The following is a 27,011-nucleotide window of genomic DNA, read 5'->3' on the forward strand; positions in this document are numbered from 1 at the left end:
AACTAAGATAATTTCACAAGCCAAAAGTAATCTAGAAGTCTTGTCACTAATCATTTGCAAGACTCACATCTCACTTTGGGAAGCAGCTGACTGCACATTTCATCATACAAGTTGAGTTATGGTCTGGTTAATCTTTGTAAAGATACATTTTACTTTTCTATAACTGAGTGTTTTCTAATGGTTCACACATGCTCGATTAAATTTTCAAAGTTTGACAAAAACAGATTCAAAGGAGTTACATAAGAGCACTAGGGCTCTTACTAACTATTGACCTTTTATATATGCTGTTTTATATGATAATTTAAAATAAAAATTATTCCATTTTGTAAAAATATTGATTTTATATAGCTCTTCTCTTTACTATTTTGGTTACAGCATATGAGTAAAAGGCACACTCCAGCTACAGCTTAATATGCAATGCACAAACGTATGCCTGCTGGTACCTTTAACAATGATGACTGTTGCCTGTAAGTTCTCTGTGATAACTAAATAGAAGTGACAAAATGTCTCATCAGTAAAGTGTCACTGAAAAACTACAGGAAATAATGTGCATTATCTCATAGTGACTTCGTTTCATTGTACAGTACAGTAATTACGTTTATATGTAATTCATGTTCAGTAAAAATTTTAAAGTATAAAATACAAGTGCCACATACTTTCCATAATCAGGCGCAATGATATGACAAAATAAAAAGAAAATTGCTCTGTCAATAGAAAAATGAACTCGTTTCAATATTATTTTCATAGATATAAAAATAACATAATATACAAAAAACAACTTGAATACTTACGACATCCTCTTTCATCTTCCCCGTTTAGACACTCTGCACGGCCATTACATCGTTGGCTGAGCTCAATACATGAGTTATCCTCACACCGGAACTGATCATGACGACAATCTGATGCTGAAAGGTGAAAAATTCATTTTATAATAACCATAAAACTGTAAACAAATGAATTAGCTAAAAACTCAGTTACAACAAAAGTTTAATTATACTGTATCTTAAATCAATGTTTAGGAGGAAAAATAAATGATAATTTAAATAATGAGATGAGCAAACAAACAAATTGGAAACAACAGAGAGAGAGAGAGAGAGAGAGAGAGAGAGAGAGAGAGAGAGAGAGAGAGAGAGAGAGAGAGAGAGAGAGAGAGAGAGAGAGAGAGAGAGAGAGAGAGAGAGAGAGAGAGAGAGAGAGAGAGAGAGAGAGAGAGAGAGAGAGAGAGAGAGAGAGAGAGAGAGAGAGAGAGAGAGAGAGAGAAATTTTTTACAAATTTACCTATTGCCAGTTTAAAATACCTTCACAGCTTAATGCTCTTCATTAAAACCATTTTAAGCATTTGGTTTTACAACATTACTAGTCATAGGAAAACAGTAATCAAACATCTTCAAAACAATCTAAAATACTGAAATTTCCAAATACGTAATCAAAACATTGAAAAAAAAACTGTTAGCCATCTTGTGATGAATGTTGTGCAACATATCTACTGCAACCTACATAATTAAAAACTGTACTTCACTTACCCAATTTCAATGAAGAAGTTTTCTTCATATTTAGGATTTTTTTAATTGCCTTTATTCAGATACTGATATATAAATACAATATATATATATATATATATATATATATATATATATATATATATATATATATATATATATATATATATATATATATATATATATATATATATATATATATATATATATATATATATATATATATATATATATATATATATATATATATATATATATATATAACATACATACATACAAGAAGTTTTAACATAGGAGAAACCTATTTATGTTCACTGCCATGAGTCTTCCATGCAAGGGAGTGAGCCCTCCTGTCCTGCCTTGAGTCAACAGGTACTATTCTGGCCAGGACCAGCTATGAGATAATTCTTTAATATTTGCCTGTCTTATGGAACCCTGGCAGGACCATAAGGGTAAAACCTTTGAGGACAAACAATGGCTACACTATCAAATCTATACATATACATATATATACATACAGTATATATGTGTGTATATATATATATATATATATATATATATATATATATATATATATATATATATATATATATATATATATATATATATATATATATATATATATATATATATATATATATATATATATATATATATACAATTCAACTGAACTCAGCATTTTTCACTAATCTAGTTCCAGATGGTGTAATTAACTTACTTGAATCTTTGTACAAACAGACTCCACTAAGTATATTTGATTTAGCAAGTTCCAAAAACATCTCTATTATCTTTCTGCTCAAACACAGTACTCTAATAAAACATCTGGTTCATGAGCACAATGCATCAGAATCATAGAAAACAGTTTCACAGTAAGCAAAGTCACATTCAGGAATATGTTGCATAATTTTGTGGTAAAATGAAAATAAAACAAGTCAAAAAAAGGTAAACTTCAGTTTCAGATACTTAATTTGTAATTTTCTGAATAATCTTAATTATCAATGCATTTATTTCATAAATGCATTAATAGATCCCAGTTACACATAACTGCATGTAGTTATGTAGTTCTAGAGATAATCATGCTTAAGCTACTTAATAAAGGCCACTCAAAAACAGAACACTTACCTAATATATTTTTAAAGATGAGTTTCTCTACTTTACTGAACACACACAGCTACTTAGTGTCTCACATTAAATTGGCATTCAATAAACCTGCAAGCTTGAACTATAAATATACTGTTTTATGTCGCTTTAACGATAAATATACTGTTTTATGTCCAGATTCCAAAATCTTCAACTACAAAGATGATGCACCGAATGACATTTAAGATACAAAATGCAAGCTCATACTTTTCGGTAAATAAATATTTGCAAAACAATTTAAGGACACAAAAACCTATGAAGAACAAACATTCAAGTGTTAAATGGATATTTTCTACTAGTTTACAGAAGAAGCTAAAGCATTACCTCTAAAAGGCAATCAGGGCTAAATGGACCAGAAAGGAAATTCTACTGCACTGATAAAGGAAAGGAGATTTATGACCTATTTACAATATTAACATTTAACAAAGCTATTGGTAAACTATGCCACTGCTTAAGGGTTAATCACTTTAATAAGATACCAGAAATGACTCAACCACTATTTCTCATACTAAATTTACACCCTATTTTTTGCAAGAATTTGGGTAAATTCCTAACGTGAACACATGACTAGTTAGAAACCTCAGACGAATAGCCAAAATCGCTTGTAACTGTTTATTTAATGTCATTTGCATTTCAAATAACAACTGGCAAAATGAGATATGGAAATGTTATGACACTGGAAACTAAATTTTTTACTGTAATAATTCTGATAAACTACTCTTACTTATTTTACTACTTTTCAACACTGCTTAATTTTTATCTATTATGTATCAATGATCTTGAACTCTTAAGTCCTAGGACATTAGTTTCAACAAGCATGTGAAGAAAAAAACAAAGCTCTCCCAGTTTTCCACGAAAAAGTGCTCTGTGAAGCAATATATTTTTGTATTCGCAAATGACACATCTCAAATACAGTAGCTGTTTAATATGTATATATATGGCAGTATTGTATCTAGTATGGGATATAAATAAACCATGGAAATAAAAATTTAAAAGTAAGATGCTGATGCTGACAATGCAAATGTTTATGTTTTGTGAGCAGTACCTAAAAAAGTTACCACTAGTTTAACTGTGTGTATATATGACCATTGTCTAAAATGTCATTTGAGGCAATGCACCTCTGCACAATTCTGCCATTCATGTCTTGTGTATGCTTGATCTTCAACAAATAACCAATCATTCTCAGGCCTGCCTCCCTCCTAGTTCTAATCCAAGTAACTCTGGCACTTCCAACTCCTATAGTTACCAAATGTGCCCTGTCACATGCTATTTTCCCAAGGGTTGTGGGAAAATTATATATATATATATATATATATATATATATATATATATATATATATATATATATATATATATATATATATATATATATATATATATATATATATATATATATATATATGTATGTATATAGCCACACAAGGAAAAAGTGAAACAGAGTGGTTGCTAGGCCTTTCAACTTACTGTCCTTTACTAAGCAGACTGATAATATAAAGATAAGATTACAAGAAAGCTCATATAATTGACAGATGGGGATTAAAAGGAACAGATGTACCTGGAATCCAACACAGTTGAAGAATTAGTGGACCTACCAAAACAAGGGTAAATATTTGAGAGATTTTACAAAAAGATAGGCCCAACAGCTCAGAAGCAGGGAAGAGTCAATTAAAGGATTATACAGGGGGAGAGACTGATCACCATAAATGACCGTGGAATGAATAAGCTGATTAAATGTGTTTATAAAAATACAACTCAATATATTCTCCTTTTGGTAAACAATAAAAATTTTTGTAAAGTGAACATTTAAAAAATATATATTAACTATACGAATATACAGAAATTATATATAAGATAACTAATTAGTAATTAAGTTAGTGATTTTATCTTTAAGGTCATTCTTGAACATTTTGCTAATACAGGGGTCCAAATAATACATGCCAGGGCTAAGGTTAAAACTACAACTGGATGTAAGCTGTATAATAGCAGATTCTAAAAGATTTCGTGAAATCTTTCAATCTGGAAATCAATGAAATTTCAGCCCAATTGATCCTGTGAGTTTTCCCTTAAATGAATGAATATTGAATTTGATGTTTGCCCAGTCTTGACAGAATACTTGTGCTGTTTAATTCTTACTTCTAAATCCTTACTGGATTTACCAATATAAAAAGAAGAGCAGTCCAAGCAAGGAATTTTAAATGTTATGTTGTTGCTTTCCTTGGGGCTATTTTTTATTAACATTCCTTTCAGTATATTATTATATGAAAAAACCAAGTTGACAGTAAAAGATTTTAACAATTACTTTATGGTTTCAAAAATTCTAAAATATGGCAAGCTAAGAATGTTCTTAGGGGTTCCTTTCTCCATGTTACTTTCACTATAAAACTTTTTGTGGGCTTTATTACAGCAAATATCTAGTATATGTGAAGGATAACAGAAATCTGTCCCTATTTTTCTTATATATTTGATTTCTTTATCTAAATACAGGGGACTGACAATGCACAATGCTTGTAAAAACATAAAAGAAAAATGGGATATTTTGATATTAAGGTGGTGGCCTGACTTTCAAAATCTTTTAGAATCTGCTCTTATATGTACATTATTTGGACCCCTGTATTAGTAAAATGTTCAAGAATCACCTTAATATTCGTATGTTTAATATATATATATATATATATATATATATATATATATATATATATATATATATATATATATATATATATATATATATATATATATATATATATATATTTTAAATGTTCACTTTGCAAAAATTGTTACTGTTTACCAAAAGGAGAATATATTGAGTTGTTGTATTTCTATAAACATATTTAATCAGCTTATTCATTCCATGGTCATTTATGGTGATCAGTCTCTTCCCCTGTAAAATCCTTTACCTGACTCTTCCCTGCTTCCGAGCTGTTGGGCCCATCTTTTTGTAAAATCTCTCAAGTATTTACCCTTGTTTTGGTTGGATTCCAGGTACATCTGTTCCTTTATGATCCCCATCTGTCAATTATATGAGCTTTCTTGTAAACTTATTTTTATACTTCTTATCAGTCTGCTAAGTAAAGGACAGTAATTTGAAAGGCCTAGCAACCACTCTGTGTTTCACTTTTCCCTTCGTGGCTATTGCCTTTATTTATACATTCATCATGTTCCACATCTTTGTGATTCAGTTATAGAAACATACATGCATACATTATATATATATATATATATATACATGTATATGTATGTATGTATGTATGTATACATACACATACATACATACATACATACATACATATATATATATATATATATATATATATATATATATATATATATATATATATATATATATATATATATATATATATATATATATATATATATGTATGTATGTATGCAGAATTTACTGGTCACTTTTTACCAGATACATATGTAATTGCCATAACCACAATGCCCTCTTAACTCCTCGAATTCTTTGTGATTTTTTGGATATGCTGGTCACCACAAAACCTTAAGATCCAAGAAATTATGATGTCTGGTAGTGGGAAACGAACCTGCATCACCATAATCAAGATGGGGTCAGGTCGGTAAAGTGACCGTGTCGTGATAATGGATTCATTTCCTGCTACCAGACATCATAATTTCTTGCATTTGGATCTTCAGACTTTATAGTGACAAGCATATCAAAAAAATCATCAAGACTTCAAGGAGTTAAGAGGGCACTGTGGCTATTGTTATATATATATATATATATATATATATATATATATATATATATATATATATATATATATATATATATATATATATATATATATATATATATATAATGTATGTGTGTATACATATACATATACACAAGAGGAATTTTAATGATTAGTCCTTCATCCCCAGCAGTATTCAAACTGTTTCCTGATTTAGAAACAACAATAGACAGTAACTTTGACCACCTAGCTATCAATATTGTTTAAAATATCCAATTCAACATACCCCATGGATTTACACCCAAGGGGAATTACAACTGATAAATGCCAGATTGGAACAGCTGCCTGGTGGTCAAGGTCACTGTCTACTGCTGTCTCTGCACCAGGCAATAGCCCTTTCAGTTATAATTTCCCTTGGGCTGTTGGTGGTCAAGGTCACTGTCTACTGCTGTCTCTGCACCAGGCAATAGCCCTTTCAGTTATAATTTCCCTTGGGCTGTTGGTGGTCAAGGTCACTGTCTACTGCTGTCTCTGCACCAGGCAATAGCCCTTTCAGTTATAATTTCCCTTGGGCTGTAGGTTATTCTCGAGGTATGGTTAATTTGATATTAAACATTAGTGGTTAAATATTTGTGAATATAAAAAATTCATGTGTAAAATTACAAAGATTCATATTTAGCAATGTGTTACACAATTACCAATTAGCTGTAATGGTGAAGTGGGATGATACTGATTCTAAGTATGCAAACTGAATGACAGGCAACTGAAAAGCAGAGTTGATATCAACTTATACCTCTCGATAGCCAGGTGGTCAAAATCACTGTCTGTCATTGTTTCTTGTCAACATCACTGTCTGTCATTGTTTCTTAACCCTTTGTGAGCAGGCATCATCAAATGACGAATATTTATGGCTTTAGGGTATATTCTGGGTATCATCCTCTGACGATCAAGATTTTGCGGCATACGCTTTGAACGAATTTTGTGGGAAAATTTTTAGGGGTGAATTTTATGATTTAAAGGTCGTCTTATACGCGGAAATATACAGTAATTATGAGTTTTTGTCTTATACATACATGACTTTTTCATAGACAGGAACCCATAAATATTGTTATAGTATCCAGTTCACTAAACCTCAAGAACAAATTAAACCAAATGTAATTATGATTGATAAGTATTTCAATCCTTGCAGGATTTGACATTTCCCCTGGTTAATCCTCACAGTCCGGCCTAAAACGCATATTAAGCATAGCCCTAGACTGGGCTAAATTGAATGATGGCCAAGTTAAAATAAAACACATCAATGGAAAGAGGAAGATATACATATGCATATGGTATAGGAAAAAAAATTCTAAAGAAAATTCTGTACCTTCCACGGGAAATTAAAATCAAATATTTCCAACCCTGTGAGGGGCCTCTTTACCAAGACAGTTGTAAAAAATATGCTAATTTTACCAAGTTATAAATTTTTTTCTAATAATTTTTAAAATTTACTTTGTAAAATTATAATTGCAGTTCACACAGTATCATAACAGATAAGAACTAAAATCAGTAACAAATTCTGAGTATATTTATTATAAAATAGTTACAAGACATCCTTGGATAGGAATGGTGAACAACATTCCCCCTTCAACATATCAAGGTGAAGTGTTCTCTCTCTCTCCTGTACTGACTAGCTATTATAGTTGCCATGAGTCATTTATGGCCCATGGAAGTAATCTGAACACTTTTCCCACAAAATTCGTTCAAAGCGTATGCCGCAAAATCTTGATCGTCAGAGGATGATACCCAGAATATACCCTAAAGCCATAAATATTCGTCATTTGATGATGCCTGCTCACAAAGGGTTAAGAAACAATGACAGACAGTGATGTTGACAAGAAACAATGGGAGGAAGAGCGAGGGGATAACATGCCTTCTTCAGTGATTAAGGACATGTGTGCAAGGTGGAGTGAGTTGCAAAGTTTTGTGAAGAAATATCACCTTAACAAAGTTGTTGCCAGTTGTGTCAGCATGTTCAATGACAATGCTTTGTTCCACTTTAGGCAACCTTAAAGAGATGTCAGAAAAGAAGAAAAGGATAGTAACCCCAGATAGGGCCTTGATACCTGAAGTCCTTATGGAGGGGGATTCCCCTTCCAAACAATAACCCCTCCTCCCTCTCCCTTCCTTGCCACCTTCCATATGTCAACAAGTCTTCAATAATGGTAAAAGTGATGTTAAATGTTCATTTATCCATTTCATTAGTCACTTATATTTATGTCTCATTGTTTTCTGTATGTAAAACTATAATTATTTTCTTTAAAATGAATTTTTTGTTAATATTATTGGATGTCTGGAATGGATTAATGGAATTTACATTATTACTTATGGGAATCATTGCTTCAATTTGCGTGCGATTTGGTTTTCGTCAGACTTTCTCTGGAACAGATTATGTATGAAAACTGAGGTTCTACTGTATCCATATACACATATATATATATATATATATATATATATATATATATATATATATATGTATAACTGAATCACGAAAATATGGAACGTATATATGAATATATAAATAAAGATAAAACTGAATCAAGAAAATATGGAGGCGGAATATATAAATAAAGATAAAATCACAAAGAAAGCAAACACTGGAGTGCTGCGAGGCCTTTTTCGGCACTAGTCCTTTACTTAGCAGACTAGTAAAGGACTAGTGTCGAAAAACCTCGCAGCACTCCAGTGTTTCCGTTTCCTTCGTGGATTTTATCTTTATTTATATATATATAAAACAGGTTTTGACATAGCCACTGCTTGTTTTCAATGGAGTTACACACTTATGGTCCCCCCAGGGCTCTATAAGACAGACCAACCAATTACAAAAAATTCTCTTATAGTTGGTCTCAGCCAGAATAGTGCTTGTTGACACAGTGATAGGATATACGGGACTCAGGATAGGCTCTACTTCATACTCTCACATTTGTGATAATAGGACGACGATCACCTAGGCTCTACTTCATACTCGCACAGATGTGACAACAAGTCGATGCCATCTTCATTACACTCTGGTCTGTCCAAGAGTTCATTTGTCCCCAGGATGTGCTTTGGAATCGTGTTCGACTACGCACTTTATTCTCCAACTTTGCACGAGTTAAGCTAAGTACTTAGTTGTTAGACCCACTGAAAAGTTTTAGTTTCTTAAACTTGTAATGGGCAGGGTTATTTCTGTTTAAATTGGGAGCCAGTAAGAGTCTTGCAAGGTGAGAGGTTAGAATAGATCTTATATATATATATATATAGATTATATATATATATATATATATATATATATATATATATATATATATATATATATATATATATATATATATATATATATATATATATATATATATATATATATATATATATATATATATATATATATATATATATATATCACTTATAATTCCCTTCACTCAAATTCCCCTCAGGGACGTTCCTGAAGTGGTGTGAATTGGATATTAAACATTTGTAGCTTAATGACTGCATATAAATCACGGTGATGTGATAAAAATTCATAAAAAGAGCTGCGTGTTCCAAACATACCAATTAGCTATCATGGTGGAGGTGGGTTAATGCTGACGCTCAGTACAGTTTTCCCCATCTCGATGGGCAAACAAGTATGGCAGATTCACCATTAACTTATACCTCTCTTGATGGCTCAGTGGTCTAGCCGTCGACTGGGGTCATTGGAAGGTACTGTGTTCAGTGTTCGAGAAACTTTGGTACCGTTCCATTTATTACTTATAATTCCCCTTTGGTGATTATTCCTGTTAGGGATATTCCTGAAGTAGCGTGAATTGGATATTAAATTATATTTGTAGCTTCATGATTGTATATAAACCATGGTGATGTGATAAAAATTCATATATATATATATATATATATATATATATATATATATATATATATATATATATATATATATATATTATAATATTATAATAGACAGATCAGGCTTACAGTAGAGAGGTAGCCATTTTTACCTTACTAAGCCTTAAAAATCTTTATTTATGGAACTAGTTCTATTACCTACTCGAATGTGCCTTGTAACAGATGCACCACTACAGCACCCTGGCATAATTCTACCATGCTTTGTTGTATCAAAATTTAGAATCTTAATAAGAAGAACTAATTTCCTAAATAAAAAAGCATATATAACAGGGTGACAATACTGCCAGAAAGTTACATCTGCCAACCTTCTAAGGTACCCAATATGCTGCATAGGTTTACCTAGATTATTTCAATTTCAAGAAATATAATCTCCTGTATATATAACTCTTTTACAAATTTCTCTTTTAATTTTATATAATTATGGATATATAACAAACCAGACCTTATACATCTGTTATAAATCTACATATCCAGTACTGTAATTTACTTCTCACAGTAAAGTTATAATATGAGCTAATGTCCTATTACAGATACAGGGTATCTCGTGTTAATTTCTTAGTCTAACCACACAAAAAGGATAAAATTATAAAATTAATGGTGGAGCCACACCGGTATCTATCAACTTTATGTTTTAAGGAATTTAGAAAAAATGTTTCGACGGGGGTAGTACATACGACAGTTGGCCTCATCCTTTCCATCTGGGCAATTTTGCAGCCCATTGCACTTTTCTTCCAGGGGAATGCATGAACCATCTCCACAAGTAAACTCGTTATTCGTGCACGAAGCTGGAATCATTATGTAACCAAATCAGTCAAGCTAAAAGAACATGATGGTGGCCTTTAAAAGAAAGAAAATGGTAGGAGCATTTTCCTTAACCTCTTAAAAAGGTAGATCAAAGGACTAACCATCTCATTTCCTTCAAGGTCACCTGTTTTACACCATGCCAGCCCTAATAATGTCAACGTAAGAGATGCACAAAGGCAGAAAATATTACATGCTATCACCATTAAGAAATGCAACACACACCATTAAAAGCATAACATAAAAAATACGACATATTTGAGACCAAAAAAACTTTGACTTGCAGTACTCTACACAAATTCACATCATCAGGGCATGGTAAAAGTGCACATTTTCCTCAAATTCTGCTTCAAATAATGATCATGAATTACACAAAATTGTAGGTTATTACAACACAGCATTTGAGTTCTGTTACATAAACTGCCACAGTGAAGGGTGAACAGTGATATATTCCTTGAAGTGCATGTTAAGGTGCATTATCATGCTCTCATTTGCTACACAAATGCTTTCTTAAACACGATGCTGTTAAATCTTAAAGTAATCCTACAACCAACTAACTACCACATGAAACATGAATAATTAATTATCCATAACCATGAATTTCCAATATCCCATGCTTTCTGCTACTGTATATCAGTGAAGTATAAACCTTCACTGCTAATATAAATCTTTAAAGCTTTAAGGAACTAAATACAATACTTCACATCATAAAAAACATGTTAAAATCTAATATTTTCCTATATAAATATATAAGAAAGCCACGAGAAAATATAAGAACATGTGGTAAGACTAAGAACAATCACAAACAATATATTTTTTCACAACATCATAATAATTTTATACAATTACTACTGTATACCTCTTTCCACATCAAAATAATTATGTATCTGAGCTATCTTATGCATCTTTTTTGTCAATGAAAAAATTTGGAACTTTGAACCAATATACCATCACAATTGTGTTTAAATGCTATATAGCACTCCTGGCCAGCAGCCATCCACTGCTTTACATATTAGCAATACAAAAATTTAGAAATCAGAGTACTGTATCAATCAAAGATATTGCTTTGAGTGTTACATTTACTGTCAACAGCAAATATAAATTGAGCTTCAGTAAGCATAAATAATTTCTTTTGTCTATAATATGTACCGTATATACATATAATATACATATAATATACATATAATATACATATAATATACATATATATATATATATATATATATATATATATATATATATATATATATATATATATATATATATATATATATATATATATATATATATATATATATATATATATATATATATATACACGAGATATATAAAAGGCAAATGCCATGTTCCATATCTTCATGATTCAGTTATACATATATATGTGTATATATATATATTTATAAAATAAAAATAAAATTAAGTAAGCATTTTTGCCAGACAGAACAATATTTTTGAAACTTTAAGCTCTCTTCAATATTAAAAACATTTTAACATATATTTCATCAAAAAGAAAAACAGTTTAACCTATTTAACAGAAATCTATTCATCTATCTAATATAAACACATACATAAATACACACACAAAACACACAAATACATACATACACACACACACACACACACACACACATATATATATATATATATATATATATATATATATATATATATATATATATATATATATATATATATATATATATATATATATATATATAATAAAGGCAAATGCCACGAAGGAAAGTGAAACAATGGAGTGGTGCTAGGCCTTTGACTTATGTCCTTTACTTAGCAGTCCACCAAGTAAAGGACATTACTTAGCAGTCCACCAAGTAAAGGACATTAAGTTGAAAGGCCTAGCACCACTCCGTTGTTTCACTTTCCTTCATGGTATTTGCCTTTATTTATATATTCATCACATTCCATATTTTCATGATTCAGTTATACATTACACTGTGTATATATATATATATATATATATATATATATATATATATATATATATATATATATATATATATATATATATATATATATATATATATACACATACATATATCAGGCTTTGAAGTAGGAAACACAAGCACACATATATACAGTATATATGTACATGTGTGTGTGTATGTGTGTGTGTATCAGGCTTTGAAGTGTGAAAAACTTATTTTGGTAGCCACTGTGAGTCCTCATAGGAATTACCCTCATGGCTCTATTGGGAGCTCCATAAGACTGGCTAACTAACATAAAAAAAAAAAAAAATTCTCTCATAAGTGATCTAGGCTGGAATAGTGTTACTGTTAGAATAGTGATGGAGTATAAATGGAATCAAGGTAGGGGTTCTATGAGGCTGGGATTTGTCATACCACCATCTGTGATACACAGTGCAGCCAAACCTCTTCAGCCTCATGGCAATAATGTTTGGGAACTGTCTGATGATCATCCCATAAACTCTGAGACTTCTTCAAAAGAAACATTTCCAAGAAAGCTATCAAGGTGCTCACCTTCCAGACATCATAAGACTTAGGAAAGGAGTGAGGTTCACCTTTTTACTAAGAAAGTGGCTTGTTGGTGGTAAGGTGAAAGAAACGAGGACCGTCCATGGATGTTAGCAGTGACATCTAGATAAACCCAGAATTACTGGACCTGGCATAATACTGAGATCTCACGGAAGAATAAAAGCTTTCCCCCTTCAACAGGTCCTTGTTCTTGGCCAGGAATGACAGGCTACGGGACAACAGTACGTAACAGCTATGAGTGTGGGTGAAGAAGTACTATCCCCACCTAATTTAGCTGAGTTTGCTGAACCAGGTTCTTGATGCTATGGTGGTCAAGAAGACTGCCTTCTGGAGCATATGGGTTCCTGTTCTTCTAAATGGCAAACAGGTCCACTTCTGGAAGTAGAAGCAGGTTGTCTATCATTTGGAAGGAGGGTTTGCCAACAATCACTCAGTTGAAGCTACTGTATGCCTTGACAGGATGTGCTCTGTCACAGTGAATGATCCTATGAGGTTAATTCCTCATAAATACCACTTCCAGGTCTGAGCCATCCATAGAATAGAAAGCATGACTACATTAAGACAAAACGAGCTGGAGCCAAGCTTCTTGATTCACATTACTACTGTTGTGTTGTCTGTGAACAACAAGATGTGGGTCCTTTCAGGGGATTCAATTTTCTGATAAACAGAAAGACAGTCATCATATCCAGGAAACTGATGTGACACCTCCTCAAAATACAGTAAATGACCATCTCCCTCTACCTGATAACATTCCCAATGGCCTCCCAAACCTGACAAGAAGCATTTGTGCATACAATTATTTGCAAGGCAAGGGAGATGGATTGACCTGACTGGTGAGAGCACCCTTCCAGGTCCAAGGACGAATTATCTTCCCAACCACACACTTCCACAGGTGGAGACCATCACGAAGCCTTTTCTAGGCATGCAAGAGACAGACTCTGTTCATGTCCTTGACTTGCAGTTTGAGGATTTGATCACAGGCAAAAACTGTAAAAGCCCAGGATCTGTTCCAACTGTCATTGGGTTTGACCAAGAACCCTCAAAAATCTTTCCTTATTCTGGTCTGGGTCTGACAGGGAAAAGAGAACTGGCCATGAGGCATATCTTACCAAAGTCCTCACCACACAAAACCCTACTGGATGTGAGGCATACCTTGTCCCAGTTGATCAGGATACCTTTTGACTGGAGTCCAGCTATATATATGTAACATGAATTACTATGATATAAAATAACGACTCCTGAAAATGGCAAAAATCATGTGAAATTCAAGTAAAAATCACAATTTACAGATTACCACTTGCATGTTTCATAAGCATTCCTCTCTGGTGGCCACCCAGACTAGCCAATCATCTCCTAGGGGAGTTATTTAAGCCAAGGGGCATAACTGGAATTTGTATGTCTTTCTGTTCTTAAACCCTAAGAAGAAGCAGAAGGAAATGGCAATATGGATGTGCCAGTATTCATCTTTTAGATCAACAGATGGTCCAGGTCCCACGTGGAATGACTGAGCATACTTGGACAAAAGCTGTCATCTGGGAATTGTGGCACACAATATGCCTTGTTCACTTTTGGCAAGATGAGGATCACCCGTAATTCGGGGGCCTCATTCTTTTGGACACTTAAGAAACATGTCTAGTGATGAATGAACGTGTCTTTATGGTTCCTTTTAGAAGAGCCTTTAGCGCATATTTCTCCAGGGAGGGCTCAGCTTGTTGGATAAACCTTTTGTGGGGTGGGGGCTGATGTAACCATTGCCACCCAAACCCACTGGAGACGGTACATACTGTGTCATACAGGGGAGGGCTTACAATTCATGTGGTGCTGCAAATAATGATCCCTGACCTGAATGCAAAGTCCTATTGGTTTCAAACTTTTCCCTGGCAAAATGGGCATTTCAGGGATTGCTCTTTTTTTCCCCTCAATATATGTGCCTCTCTGCCCTAAAATGGATGCTGCTGTTGTTGCAGTTCATAAAAGTTCCTAAAAGTTCTTCCCAAAAACGACGGGCAAATCCATGCCCCTGACTTCGGGAGGGAGGCTGACCTCATCAAAAAATCACAGGCTAGCAAAATCACCTCATGCAGTCAGTGAAAGGGAATTCTCAGAACACTCCCTTCCTGCATTTATCTGTACTAATGAAAAGTCTCCTATACTCTGGCCTTGCAAATGGGTCCTTTTCAGATAGTACCCTAACAGCATGTACCGGACAAAGAAGCTTCGTGTCTGGGTCTTGACCAACAAAGTCTCGGGTGGAGAGAATCGAGAAATCTCTTGTCTGGAATAGACAGGTTCTGAGATTTTAGCCACAAACTCAGGAATGAAAGGTGCCTCGGTGAGGCTCCACAGGAAAGGCAGCCTGGTGAGGCTTCACAAATACAAGGGACCTGTCCCAGTTGAGAGGCTGGTATCATTAAGTACGGCAAAATTGCTCAAAACTTCTCATCAGTACACACAAATCCAATTTAACGGAAAGCTCTAGCCCCACCACCTTAAAAACCTTTGACAAGATTGAGCGATAGCCCTTTACTGCAGCAACTGATAGCAACAAGCTCAACAGAAATTAAGATGACAATACACCCACTACTGCATGAGGAGGATCCCTCTCCTTTGCAGTAGAAGATGCAACCAGGACAGCTGCAGACAGCATCAGCTGACACTGCAGGTGAAGAAGGCTCAGGTGTCAAGTCCTCCTCCACCAGGTTGCTGAGGAAAGACATGAAGACAGACTACCTGAAATGTTCAGTGTCGGTTATATCTTCTACAGGTACACCAATTATGACATCTTACAGGTACCATGGAATGTCACAGTCAAATGAGATGGAGGGCAAGGCAGTTACTGAAGGACCACCTCCACCAGAGAGAGAGGATGTTGGCAGACTTCATATCCATAGTACTATCCCTCCTTGAAGAGATAGTAACACAACTAGGCAATGGGATAGTAATGGAATAAGGCATGAGAAAAGGACTGAAGGATTCAGAGGCATCACTGGGGACACATTTCCCTCTGAGGAAGCCAGTGAGTGCTTCTTGTCCTTCTTCCACTACTTGCCAACTTCTCCCACTTCAGTGATGCCCAACCAGCACACTCCTTACACTGAGGAAGCACTTCCTCTACAAATTGCACAATACTTATGTGAGTAACCATCACAGGTGACAAGAAGTATCTTCAAGGAGGCCAACACCCCTCACAACAGCACTGCTCATAGTTTTTTCTCCAGGGCAAAAAAAAAAAAAAAAAAAAAAAAAGCAAAAAGTACCAAATTTAGAAAAACAAGCAAACAAACAAGGTAGCACGCTACTCTTCCAAGTTTTCAATGATCACTAACAGTAGACAGTTGAGTGAAGCACATCTGTGCTAGCAGGTGATTGAAGAAAAGTAACTGGTGATGGAAGGTAAGCAAGGGCATTCACCACTAGGCCCCAATCTCCACCAGTTAACTTCTATTTTACCAAGTTCAATGACCAGTCCAGCTCATGTTGATGGATAGTCTGAAGGACAGTATTTCCATAGTACCTAAGGTGGCTTTGATTGATCTGGCTATTACGCTAGTTGTGAGGATGACCTTTTTCTTGGGCAGTTCCTGAAAGTGGGACCAACTGCCATTCCATATTGGGGAAGGTGGATCTGTCCTTAATTTCCACATTCCACCTCAATCACTGTCTTTCATTCATGAATGCAGTGTGTATTTACCAACTGAAGAGATGAGACACATTGAAGCATCATGCCAAAAATTAATAAGTATCAGCATCAGTGGCAGGGTGAGTATCCCTGATCCTCCCAGCCTGGGGAAGTTAGAGTCTGAGCTGGATGAAGTGCTTAGACCAGTTGGTAATAATGTACATGATAAGGGGCATTGGCCTGCAGTCAAACTTCTGATCCTAAGAGACCGCCTCAACATCTTTTTGGCCTAGAGTTTATTAGCTGGCTCCAAGGACATTACTTTTTCAACAAGAAAACCCATCTACACAAGGACTTTGTCATCTATTTTCTGAAGAATGAAAATGACTTAGTTCCTGAATGTCTGATTAATTTTCATGGACATCTTGAATACAGTTATGTTCAGTATGAGATTACTTGATATTTTGCAATATCTCCTAACGCATCTCCTTCCCAAACTCCAACCAAGTATTATTCTGTAGACATTTCTTATATACATTTGCCCATGATCTAACAATGAGTTCAATGTAATATAAACAGATCCACTCTCAAGGGAATACCCTGGGCAAAACGAAATTTGTGTTCTGACATGAAAAAATTAGGAAACACTATACTGTAGGATACTCAAGTCTGAGTATAAGTATGCTTTCCTCAGCAGGTAGTTGTGACATTTGGTGATAAAGCACTGAAAAACAAAAAGACACTGGGAGCAGAGAGAAAAAACGATGTTTACTGTAGCAGTGACCTAAGAGTAATGGTGAGGCCAAGCCAACCTGTGGCCACTGTTGCCACATCTGGGAAGAGAGGTGATTTGTTACCTACTAGGTAATTGCTGTAAGGCAGGATAAATAGTTTTCTAGCCTTGAGTCCTTTTATACTCCATCACTGTACCAACCACGGCACTATTTGCACCTAGACCTAATATGAAAGAATTCTTGATATTAGTCGGTCTGCCTTAAAGAGCCCCCAGTGGGGCCACAAGGGTAAACCTACTGAGACAAAGAGTAGCAGTATAATAAAAACATATGTATTTATATGTACATGTGAGTGTATGATATATATATATATATATATATATATATATATATATATATATATATATATATATATATATATATATATATATATATATAGTGTATATATGTACAGGCAGTCCCTGGTTATTGGCGGGGGTTCCATTCTGACGGTGTGATGATAACCAAAAATTGCCGAAAACTGAAAATCAGCGATTTTCGATGATTATTGGGACTTATCAGTGCCAAATATTGCTGATTTTTGGTTATCGGCGCCTCTGTTAGGTATATATTGGTGCCAATACCCAATTATCAGCGCCGATAAGAAGAAATCAGCAATTTTTGGTGCCGAAAATTGCTGACTTTCGTCGCTAAACAAGCCCCATAAAACCGGATCGCCGATAACCGAGCCTGTCGATAACCGGGACTGCCTCTATATATATATATATATATATATATATATATATATATATATATATATATATATATATATATATATATATATATATATATATATATTTATATATATATATATTTATATATACATATATATATATATACTAAAAATGATAACTAAAAAAGAATATGAGGCTAACATGTATTACTCCTGGATCAATAGTGTATGAAAAGACTGCCAGAAATATAGAATATACAGTATATGTTACTTCATCAAAGTGAGCAAGGAAAAAAGGGGTTTATGAGTTATTTGAATAATTTGTACTAGAACTTCAGGGAGGGTTCATCATGAGCTTACGTGGGCAATCTCTTTCATCACTGGTGTCCTGACAGTCATTGGTTCCATCACAACGCCGTTTGGCTTGGATGCAGTAGCCACTGGAACAGCGGAAACCCTCAGGAGGCCTGCACAACTCAGGGGCTGTCAGGGGTAAGCTCTGGGTCACATACCAACCAAGCGACGATCAAATTATTCTTCCCATAATTACAGTATATGTTATTGCTAATGGCAAAGCTATAACAGCAAGTAACAATTTTATATAATAAGTTGCACTAGAAAAATAAATAAAAAAACATACAAGCCATCTGCTGACAAAAAATTTTCTTTGCCATGTATAGTTTGGTTGGACAAAGCTTAGCAAATATTAATTGCTACATATAATTAGCAATACTGTTTATATGCATGTGGAAAAAGTGCAGCAAACTGATGTTCTTAAAGAAATGCTGGACACAGAAGAAAGCATTTGGCAAGGACAATTGTCATGGCAACACTGACAAAGCACATGCAGAGATCTAAGCAAACTTGTCGAGACAGGGAATCACAGGTTTAGTAGTTAAAAAGAAAAAAAGTCCCTTTTCCTTTATAGACAAGTACTCCAAGATAGGTTTGAAAGAGTTCCTTTCTTTGAATAAACCACAAACAAGTAAAAGCTGTTTAGCAAAAATATTCCTAATCTATACCTGTACCTTGATAAAAAAAATTATATACCTTACCTTAGTACCTATACAGTGAATATCTGACATTCTTTAAATTATAACATATTTACAAATATCAAAATTAAAACATGGACTTCTTTGCTCTTTGTACTATTTGAGAAAACAGAAATCTAAGAGAAGAAAACACTATTGAAAATGTATCACCTATCACTTATAATTCCAGTTCAAGCAAATTTAATTCTAACCATTTTCCTATAGCCAGTTCCCTTCCATATACATACTGTATAGCAAAATTAATGCTTTACTGTTTGGCAAAATTGATAAGAAATTTATTAAATACTGCTGACTAAAGTAACATCCAAGAATTGACAATATGAGCAATCAAATGAGAAACAGCAAAACATAAAATATGAAAAGACAGCTACAGTACTGGTGTGTGACTTGTCTACATTATTATGGAGGACATTTGGAGGAAAATCTTTAATGGATGGCTGAAATACAACTCATTCAAGATTCAAAATCAGTAACATATTCTAAAGAATGCCAAAGTTTTATCACATCTGTGAGCTAGTCAAATTCTAGGAAAAAATGACCTGAGCACAAGGATCAACTTGCAACAGTATACAGTACTGTAAATGAATAGTATGTACCAGAAAGTAAAAATTCTAACACTGGCAAATAACAACCAGACCCAGACTGCTTGACATCTTCCAATTCACCAACATATGAAATATGTTTCATTAGTTATCATACATAAATTTTAGAATATATAAGAAACAAAACAATTTTTCTTGTCATACCAAAGTATAAGAGGATAAGAAAATAATTTTATGTGACAAAACATAAATTACCAAGATCACTTAAATAATACAACTAACAACCTGTTTGCTAAAACAAGGACAATTGTTATAAATGTTTGTGTTCAGTGGTAAGAAGAAAAACTGGAAAATTAGGTCAGATAAAATATACTGTACCTAGATAATGTTAACATGAGATCTCGAAATATTACTAATGTACTATATATTCTTAAAATAGTGCACAAAATGTGTATCTACTACAGTTTTGTATATCAACAGTATAAAATACTTGTGTTGTATAATTTTCATTTCTCACACAAGATAGGTATGTGTGTATGGTGATTTGACTGACGTCATATCCAAAAGCATAAGATGAGGAAAAACCCTAGATGTTTCTCAAAGGAGGTAACATGATGCCAGGAATATCAAAAAGAAATGTATATATTATCCACTGGAGAATGCCAACAGAATTGACTCCCCAAAAAAATCCTACTTCTCACACAGTCTGAGCCATAAGAATAAGAAATCACCATGAGCTGATACCCTTATATAATGTATAAGGTATTTAAAAAGAAAAGAAAAATAATCATAAAAAATTCAAGTGCTCAGAAACTAAGTGTTGTCCAGTCAACCGTGATTTGATCCAGCGACAGGAACAGAGTTTAATGTGAGACTTTCACCTTGAGTAAATGCTGCATCAAAGCAAAATCTAAGAGTGATGGGGCATTCCTTCCAACTTTACCTCCTGCAGGTTCAAAGAGCAGTGAACTCTGTGTTCAAGGAAATTTTTGGGCCATTACCTACAGATTAATCCTAAAAGTAAAAGGTGAAAGCCAGATAGAGCCCAAACTAATTTACCTACAACCACAGTACCACCAATATCAAAATATCAATAATCAGAGATAGGTGGGTGTAATTTTCAATTCTTGTGTAACTGGAAGGAAGTGTTTGGTTTGTTATAATTACAGTACATCTTAACAGGAAGTACTAAAGGTTTCTTTAAAACCTGCTGTAATTACTGGATAAACTGAAAATGCTGAAGATTCTGAAAATATGTTTTTGGAGAGAGCTGTTTCCAAAACTTTGTGTTGGGCACTGGCTGAAATTATATGCTCCATTGTCAATGCAAAATCATATACAGACACCACCCAACTTACGAACATTCAACTTACAAACATTCAGATACAAACAAACTGGATCAGGTATTAAAATTGGGTTCACACTACAGTACTCCCCCCTTTGCCACCTGTAAGTTTAAATTTTGTTTTGCACACCTATTCTGTACCTACAGTACTGCATATAATTTGCAGTGTATTGTGTTTAGGATGAAAAAAATATACAGTACTGTAGTGATTTTATATCATACTGTACTTAAATAGGCATGAAGAGTACAGAAACCAACTTACAAACGGCTGTCCAGAACACAACTTGTTTGTTAAGTAGGGTGGTGTCTTATACAATACACATAAGAACTGTGTCACTACTAGGGAATATGAGTCTGGGGAATGATGATTTAATCATCGGTGCTTGGATTTTATAGACCTTGGATGTTTCTACATCCCACTGTTTACTGCTTGGAAATAATTATCAACTTTCTAAATTTCCTCTGTTCTGGGACTCCAAGTTTCAGTTTTACTCCCAGGTGAAATTCTAAGATAATCCTCATGTACAAAAGGCCTTATGGAAAAGTTGCTATCTAAAATGACTGCTAAAATGCATAAACATAAATAAATTTCTCTAAAAATGAAATTGGAACTTCTGGTATTGTACAATTCAAATATTTCTAAAGCTAATGTTGAGAAACTCCACAACAAAGAAAAACAGAAATAGAAATACCACTCAGAAAAGTCCTTTACATACACCAAAGAAATTATAATAAACAAAGCTACAGAAGCTGAGGAACAAATGAAGTACAGTATGTAACATAAACTAAGACCAATTCAATACAAAAAACTCAACATCAAATATCAAAGCAATTGCAAATAATTTCTATCATGCTTGACTCATCAGTGTTGGGAAAGCAGAACAAAAACAAATAAAAATTATCCAATACAGCACAGACTTGACACACAAAACATTGGTAGAAATTGTACAGTAATTTCAAGAAATAGCAGACAATCTCTGTTAGGCACAAATATTAAAATAAACAATTGTAAAAAACATGGATGTAATTCCCAAAATGACTCGTCATGCTGCAAGAGATGGAATCACAGAAGAGATAGCTGTTATACTGAAGGACAGCTATGGCTGCTCTACATACCCAACTACATATAAACTGAAAACTTACGACACTTTAATTCATCCTCACTATCCCCACAGTCTGGTTCACCATTACATCTCGAAGCACTGCTAATGCAGGTACCATCATTACAGCGAAACTCTCCTTCAGTACAGTTTGGTCGTGGGGTTGCTAAAGGAACTGGGACAAAACAGACCATGGGTAACTCAGATCCTTCTTTCATACAGCTAAATCCTATCACAACCTGAATGTCACATCATGAGTATTTCTACTCAGCTGTCATTTACAAGAATCACAAAATCCTAAAAAGAACTGAAAACTAACAAAACACACCTTAGTGAAAAAGTTCACCAACCCTACTAATAGGTAGACTGACATCTTAACTAACCAAAAGTCAGGAAAATTCTTTTTCATATAACCCAATACATTAGAACATGAAATTACTGACAGACTACGTATAAAATATTCTTATACATAGAGCTAAATAATACATGCATTTTCAGGAACTGCATTTCACACATGCACTCAAAATGGTATGTACATACAGTCATTCAGCTGGAACACTGGAATTTTCAATCATATTTACCAGTATCAAAATACACAGTTCAACTTAACACAAGCATAACTATTACAGAACCTGGGTTGTAGTACCAGCAAGTTGCAAAAACATATTTTAAAGGTTATTACAATTTTTCAGATGCTTGTCTGTGATTTCCATGGATCTATTTGATGTACCCCTCTATGGATGGCAAATACAACTAAAGTCTTAATAGCTAACACAACTAAAATGACAAAATCAAGCTACTTTGAAACAAAAGTGTAAAACCCACTCCGGGATTTGCAGTACATCACATATGCAAAGAGTCCTGGCCATCAAAAGGAGAACGCAATAAGTACAGAGTATGTATACTGTTTTGAAGCATACCTATCAATCAAGATGTAAATGAAAATGTGGAATGTCAAAAGGGAAAAAAATGGGATTCTTTCATTGCCTTTGATAAATATATAATTCCACCTCTCATTACTTCCAGCTTCTTCAATGCTCAGCATACATTACTTCAAACCTCTTGATAGATAAAAAATAACAAGCTCATATGACTAGATCTACCATTGAAAAATTTGTTATTGTTTCAATATCATAAGATCTTTTCTTCATCCAAATTATAAATACCTGATCCACATCTTTCTAAACTGCTGTTCTTACATTTAGGGTACTTCTTTGTTTAATATTCTCAAAGGAATGAATATAGATTATAGTACACCCCCCGTATTCGCGGGGGATGTGTACTGCAACCCCCCCGAATAAAAATCTGTGAATACTTAAAACCCCTCTAAAACACTTAGACTGCCTATTTTGATAGTTAAAACACAAAAAGGTTTTATCACAAAAAGTGCATTTAGTCATGATATGAAAATACAGTAATTAATGGATATTTCTCAGTGAAAAATACCGTGAATGGGTGAATTTTCCTCGAATAATGTGGATATGTTCCACAGAGAAATCTGCGAATAGTGAGACCGCGAATACTGGGGATTTACTGTATATGCTTCTGCCATAACATTGCTGTTTTTTTATGTTTATGCATTATTTTCCCACTTTTTTACTGAACTGAAGGAAAACATTTCCTCAAGTAACTTTATAACCATTGCAAAATCCCCATATCCCACTTTTAACTAGTGGATATCTGGACTTTTGGAAAAATAGATTTTAAACAAATTTTGAACTGCACACACCATTCAACACATGAGAAAATGGTCAAAACAAAGCATCAGACATCACTAATACCCATGTGTTACCCTTTGTTCTGCCGAACATTCACTCATGCGTTACCTTTTGTCTCTCCACTCATGCACCTCTGCTTCACACTCAGTCCAAGCAGCTTATCTCCCATACAGACTGCGTACTCGTCATTCTTTGTTTAACAGAGGACTCAGTAAACCAGTGCAATGGCTCTAAAGCTTGTAAGAAGTCAAAGTGGTAACGTGAGCAAACCCAAAAGAGTCTACGAGTACCTGCTTTATCTGCAAAATTGAAAGTCTTGGATAAGATTGAAATACAGTACAGTAGTAGTAAAGCATGTGCAAAAGTGCTACTGTGCCTGCAAGTGTGACGGTTAATTCCACAGCATGGGATAAAGTGTTAGTGAAAAAAGAAACAGCATGGGATACAGTGTTAGTGAAAAAAGAAAAAGCTCTAAGTGTGTAAGCAGAAGACATGACAGAAAATAGTTTTTATTGATGGAAACATTTTACAGAAGGTCTTAAGTCTGTAAGAGCAATTTAGCAAAAAAAAAAAAAAAAAAAAAAAACAACAACAACAACAACTGATATTACAGAGGGAACCAGGCCATACACAGCCAGTAGGGGACGGTTAAATCGATTCAAGGATCGATTTAACCCAGATTGTAAAAATTACTGGAGAGCAGGCATCTGCAGATGAGGAGGTCACCAAGTTTCCCACAAAATTCAAAGAAATAAAAACAATCCCAGGCAGGTTTTTATTTCAAAGAAACAGGACTATTTTTTAAAATGCCTAGCAGGACCTATATCCACGAAAGTGCTAACAGGCACCAGACTTGAAAGCATGGTGAGACTGGCTGCCTCTGTGGTGTGCAGCAATGCGGCTTGCCATATGATTAAGCCTAGTGTTGTTTATCATGAGAAAAATTCCCATCCACTGAAGTACAAAATCAAGAGGTTTCTTCCTTTTTACTGGCAACAGAATACAAAGGCATGGACCACTGCAATGCTTTTTATACAGTGGTTCCATGAATGTTCCATCCAAGATGTAAAAAGTTCTTTACAGAAGGAAGGTTTGCAAGTTAAGTTCTGTTAATGACAGATAATAGTCCGGGCCATCCTCAATCAATCATTGTGGAACACCCAGATGTAGTCATATTTCTTTCTCCCAACATGACTCACTTCTCCAGCCTCTCGACCAAGGCATCATTCAGTGGGTCAAAGCCACCAATACTCAGTGAGCCCTTGACATATGATTCCAGCAGTCTATGAAGTTCATGTTGGGGTTGGCACCAGTAGTGCCAACCCCAACATGAACTTCATAGACTGCTGGAATCATTCACCATTGCTGATGTGATAATGTTTATTTGGGGAGCAAAGGATGAAATGAAGCCAGAAATGGTGAATTCATGTTGGAAGAATCTGTTATCATCATAGCTGGAGCACCATTCATAAAGGAATAAGCAATAAGTTAGTACCTATGATAGGCTAAGATTTTTAATCAAATATTTTTCTCATGTAATTTACATTTACTATCGGGCATTATGTCAGAGAGAGAGAGAGAGAGAGAGAGAGAGAGAGAGAGAGAGAGAGAGAGAGAGAGAGAGAGAGAGAGAGAGAGAGAGAGAGAGCGCATTTTGATATTGAACTAAGAAACTCCCCTATATACCACATACATACACACACACACTCTCCTCTCTCCTTTAACATTTATTTTGTTTCTTATTGTTTTGTCATAAGTTTCACTGCATAAAACAATGAAAAAACACAAATGACAAGGCTAGATACAATGCTTGCAGTCCAGACCAAAACTTATTTAGCACTCCATACATGGCTATAAATTGTTCATTTACATTAGTTTAAAATCTCTTTTTATTTAAACTGTATAAGAAATACTGAATCCACATTTTTTAATTCTTTGTCATGTTGACTAACAATAGTTATTATGAGAGATCATGGGGCTTGTATGGAAATAACCAAGTTGTTTGTTTGACTGGCATGTATATAGTGCTCTGTTATACACTATACAGTGTTCAATATTACCCACTGTTTCAGGGATCTGTGGGAGAGGGGGTGGGGCGTTCTTGGATCCTATCACCCGTGGATATGCGGCCATGACTTCCTTCCTGGAGGCCAATATGACTTAAAAAAAAAAAAATTTAGGTACTTGTGATACCCTTTTGGGTATAACTTGTTACTTCAAAGACAAACCTAAATGGATATTCTTTCAATTCTAATTTTAGTGCTGTAACTGACCTGGTTACCCATATGGCTCTTACATATAAATGAGTTGGAGACTACATACCTGATGTGATTCCTAATTTTTAATGACTGACAAACAGCAATGGGGTTGTTGCTGATGGTACTTTCAGCGAGTCTACACTTATTTGGTTTTGGTGATCAAACAGGCAGCGTTCTTAAACCTCTGTTGTGTTTAATCTTTGTTAATGACACTGCACCTCTCTCAGTCATCATTTCCACTTCTGCCACCAAGGCCAAAGATTTCTGCAACTCTGCAGGATAGGACAGGAACATCACGTGTGTGTTTGAGTGGGGAGGACGACACTCGACAGGAAGTCTTTACCATCCCGAAGGACTGATAC

The 27,011-nt window shown here is 34.3% G+C and overlaps 1 protein-coding gene across 1 annotated transcript in view; it reads right to left on the reverse strand.

Moving 5' to 3' along the window:
- trol (terribly reduced optic lobes) overlaps positions 1–27,011 on the reverse strand; it is a 1,293,721-nt gene that overhangs the window by 524,481 nt on the left and 742,229 nt on the right. Inside the window, exons 44-47 of the mRNA XM_067129897.1 lie at positions 22,717–22,848; positions 18,995–19,117; positions 10,930–11,040; positions 792–905 (exon numbers count right to left, since the gene is read on the reverse strand). Of these exons, the coding sequence (XP_066985998.1) occupies positions 792–905; positions 10,930–11,040; positions 18,995–19,117; positions 22,717–22,848 (480 nt within the window). The remainder of the gene's footprint in view (positions 1–791; positions 906–10,929; positions 11,041–18,994; positions 19,118–22,716; positions 22,849–27,011) is intronic.

Source organism: Macrobrachium rosenbergii, chromosome 3 (genome assembly GCF_040412425.1).
Source record: "Macrobrachium rosenbergii isolate ZJJX-2024 chromosome 3, ASM4041242v1, whole genome shotgun sequence".
In the NCBI taxonomy this organism is placed as follows: Eukaryota; Metazoa; Arthropoda; class Malacostraca; order Decapoda; family Palaemonidae; genus Macrobrachium; species Macrobrachium rosenbergii.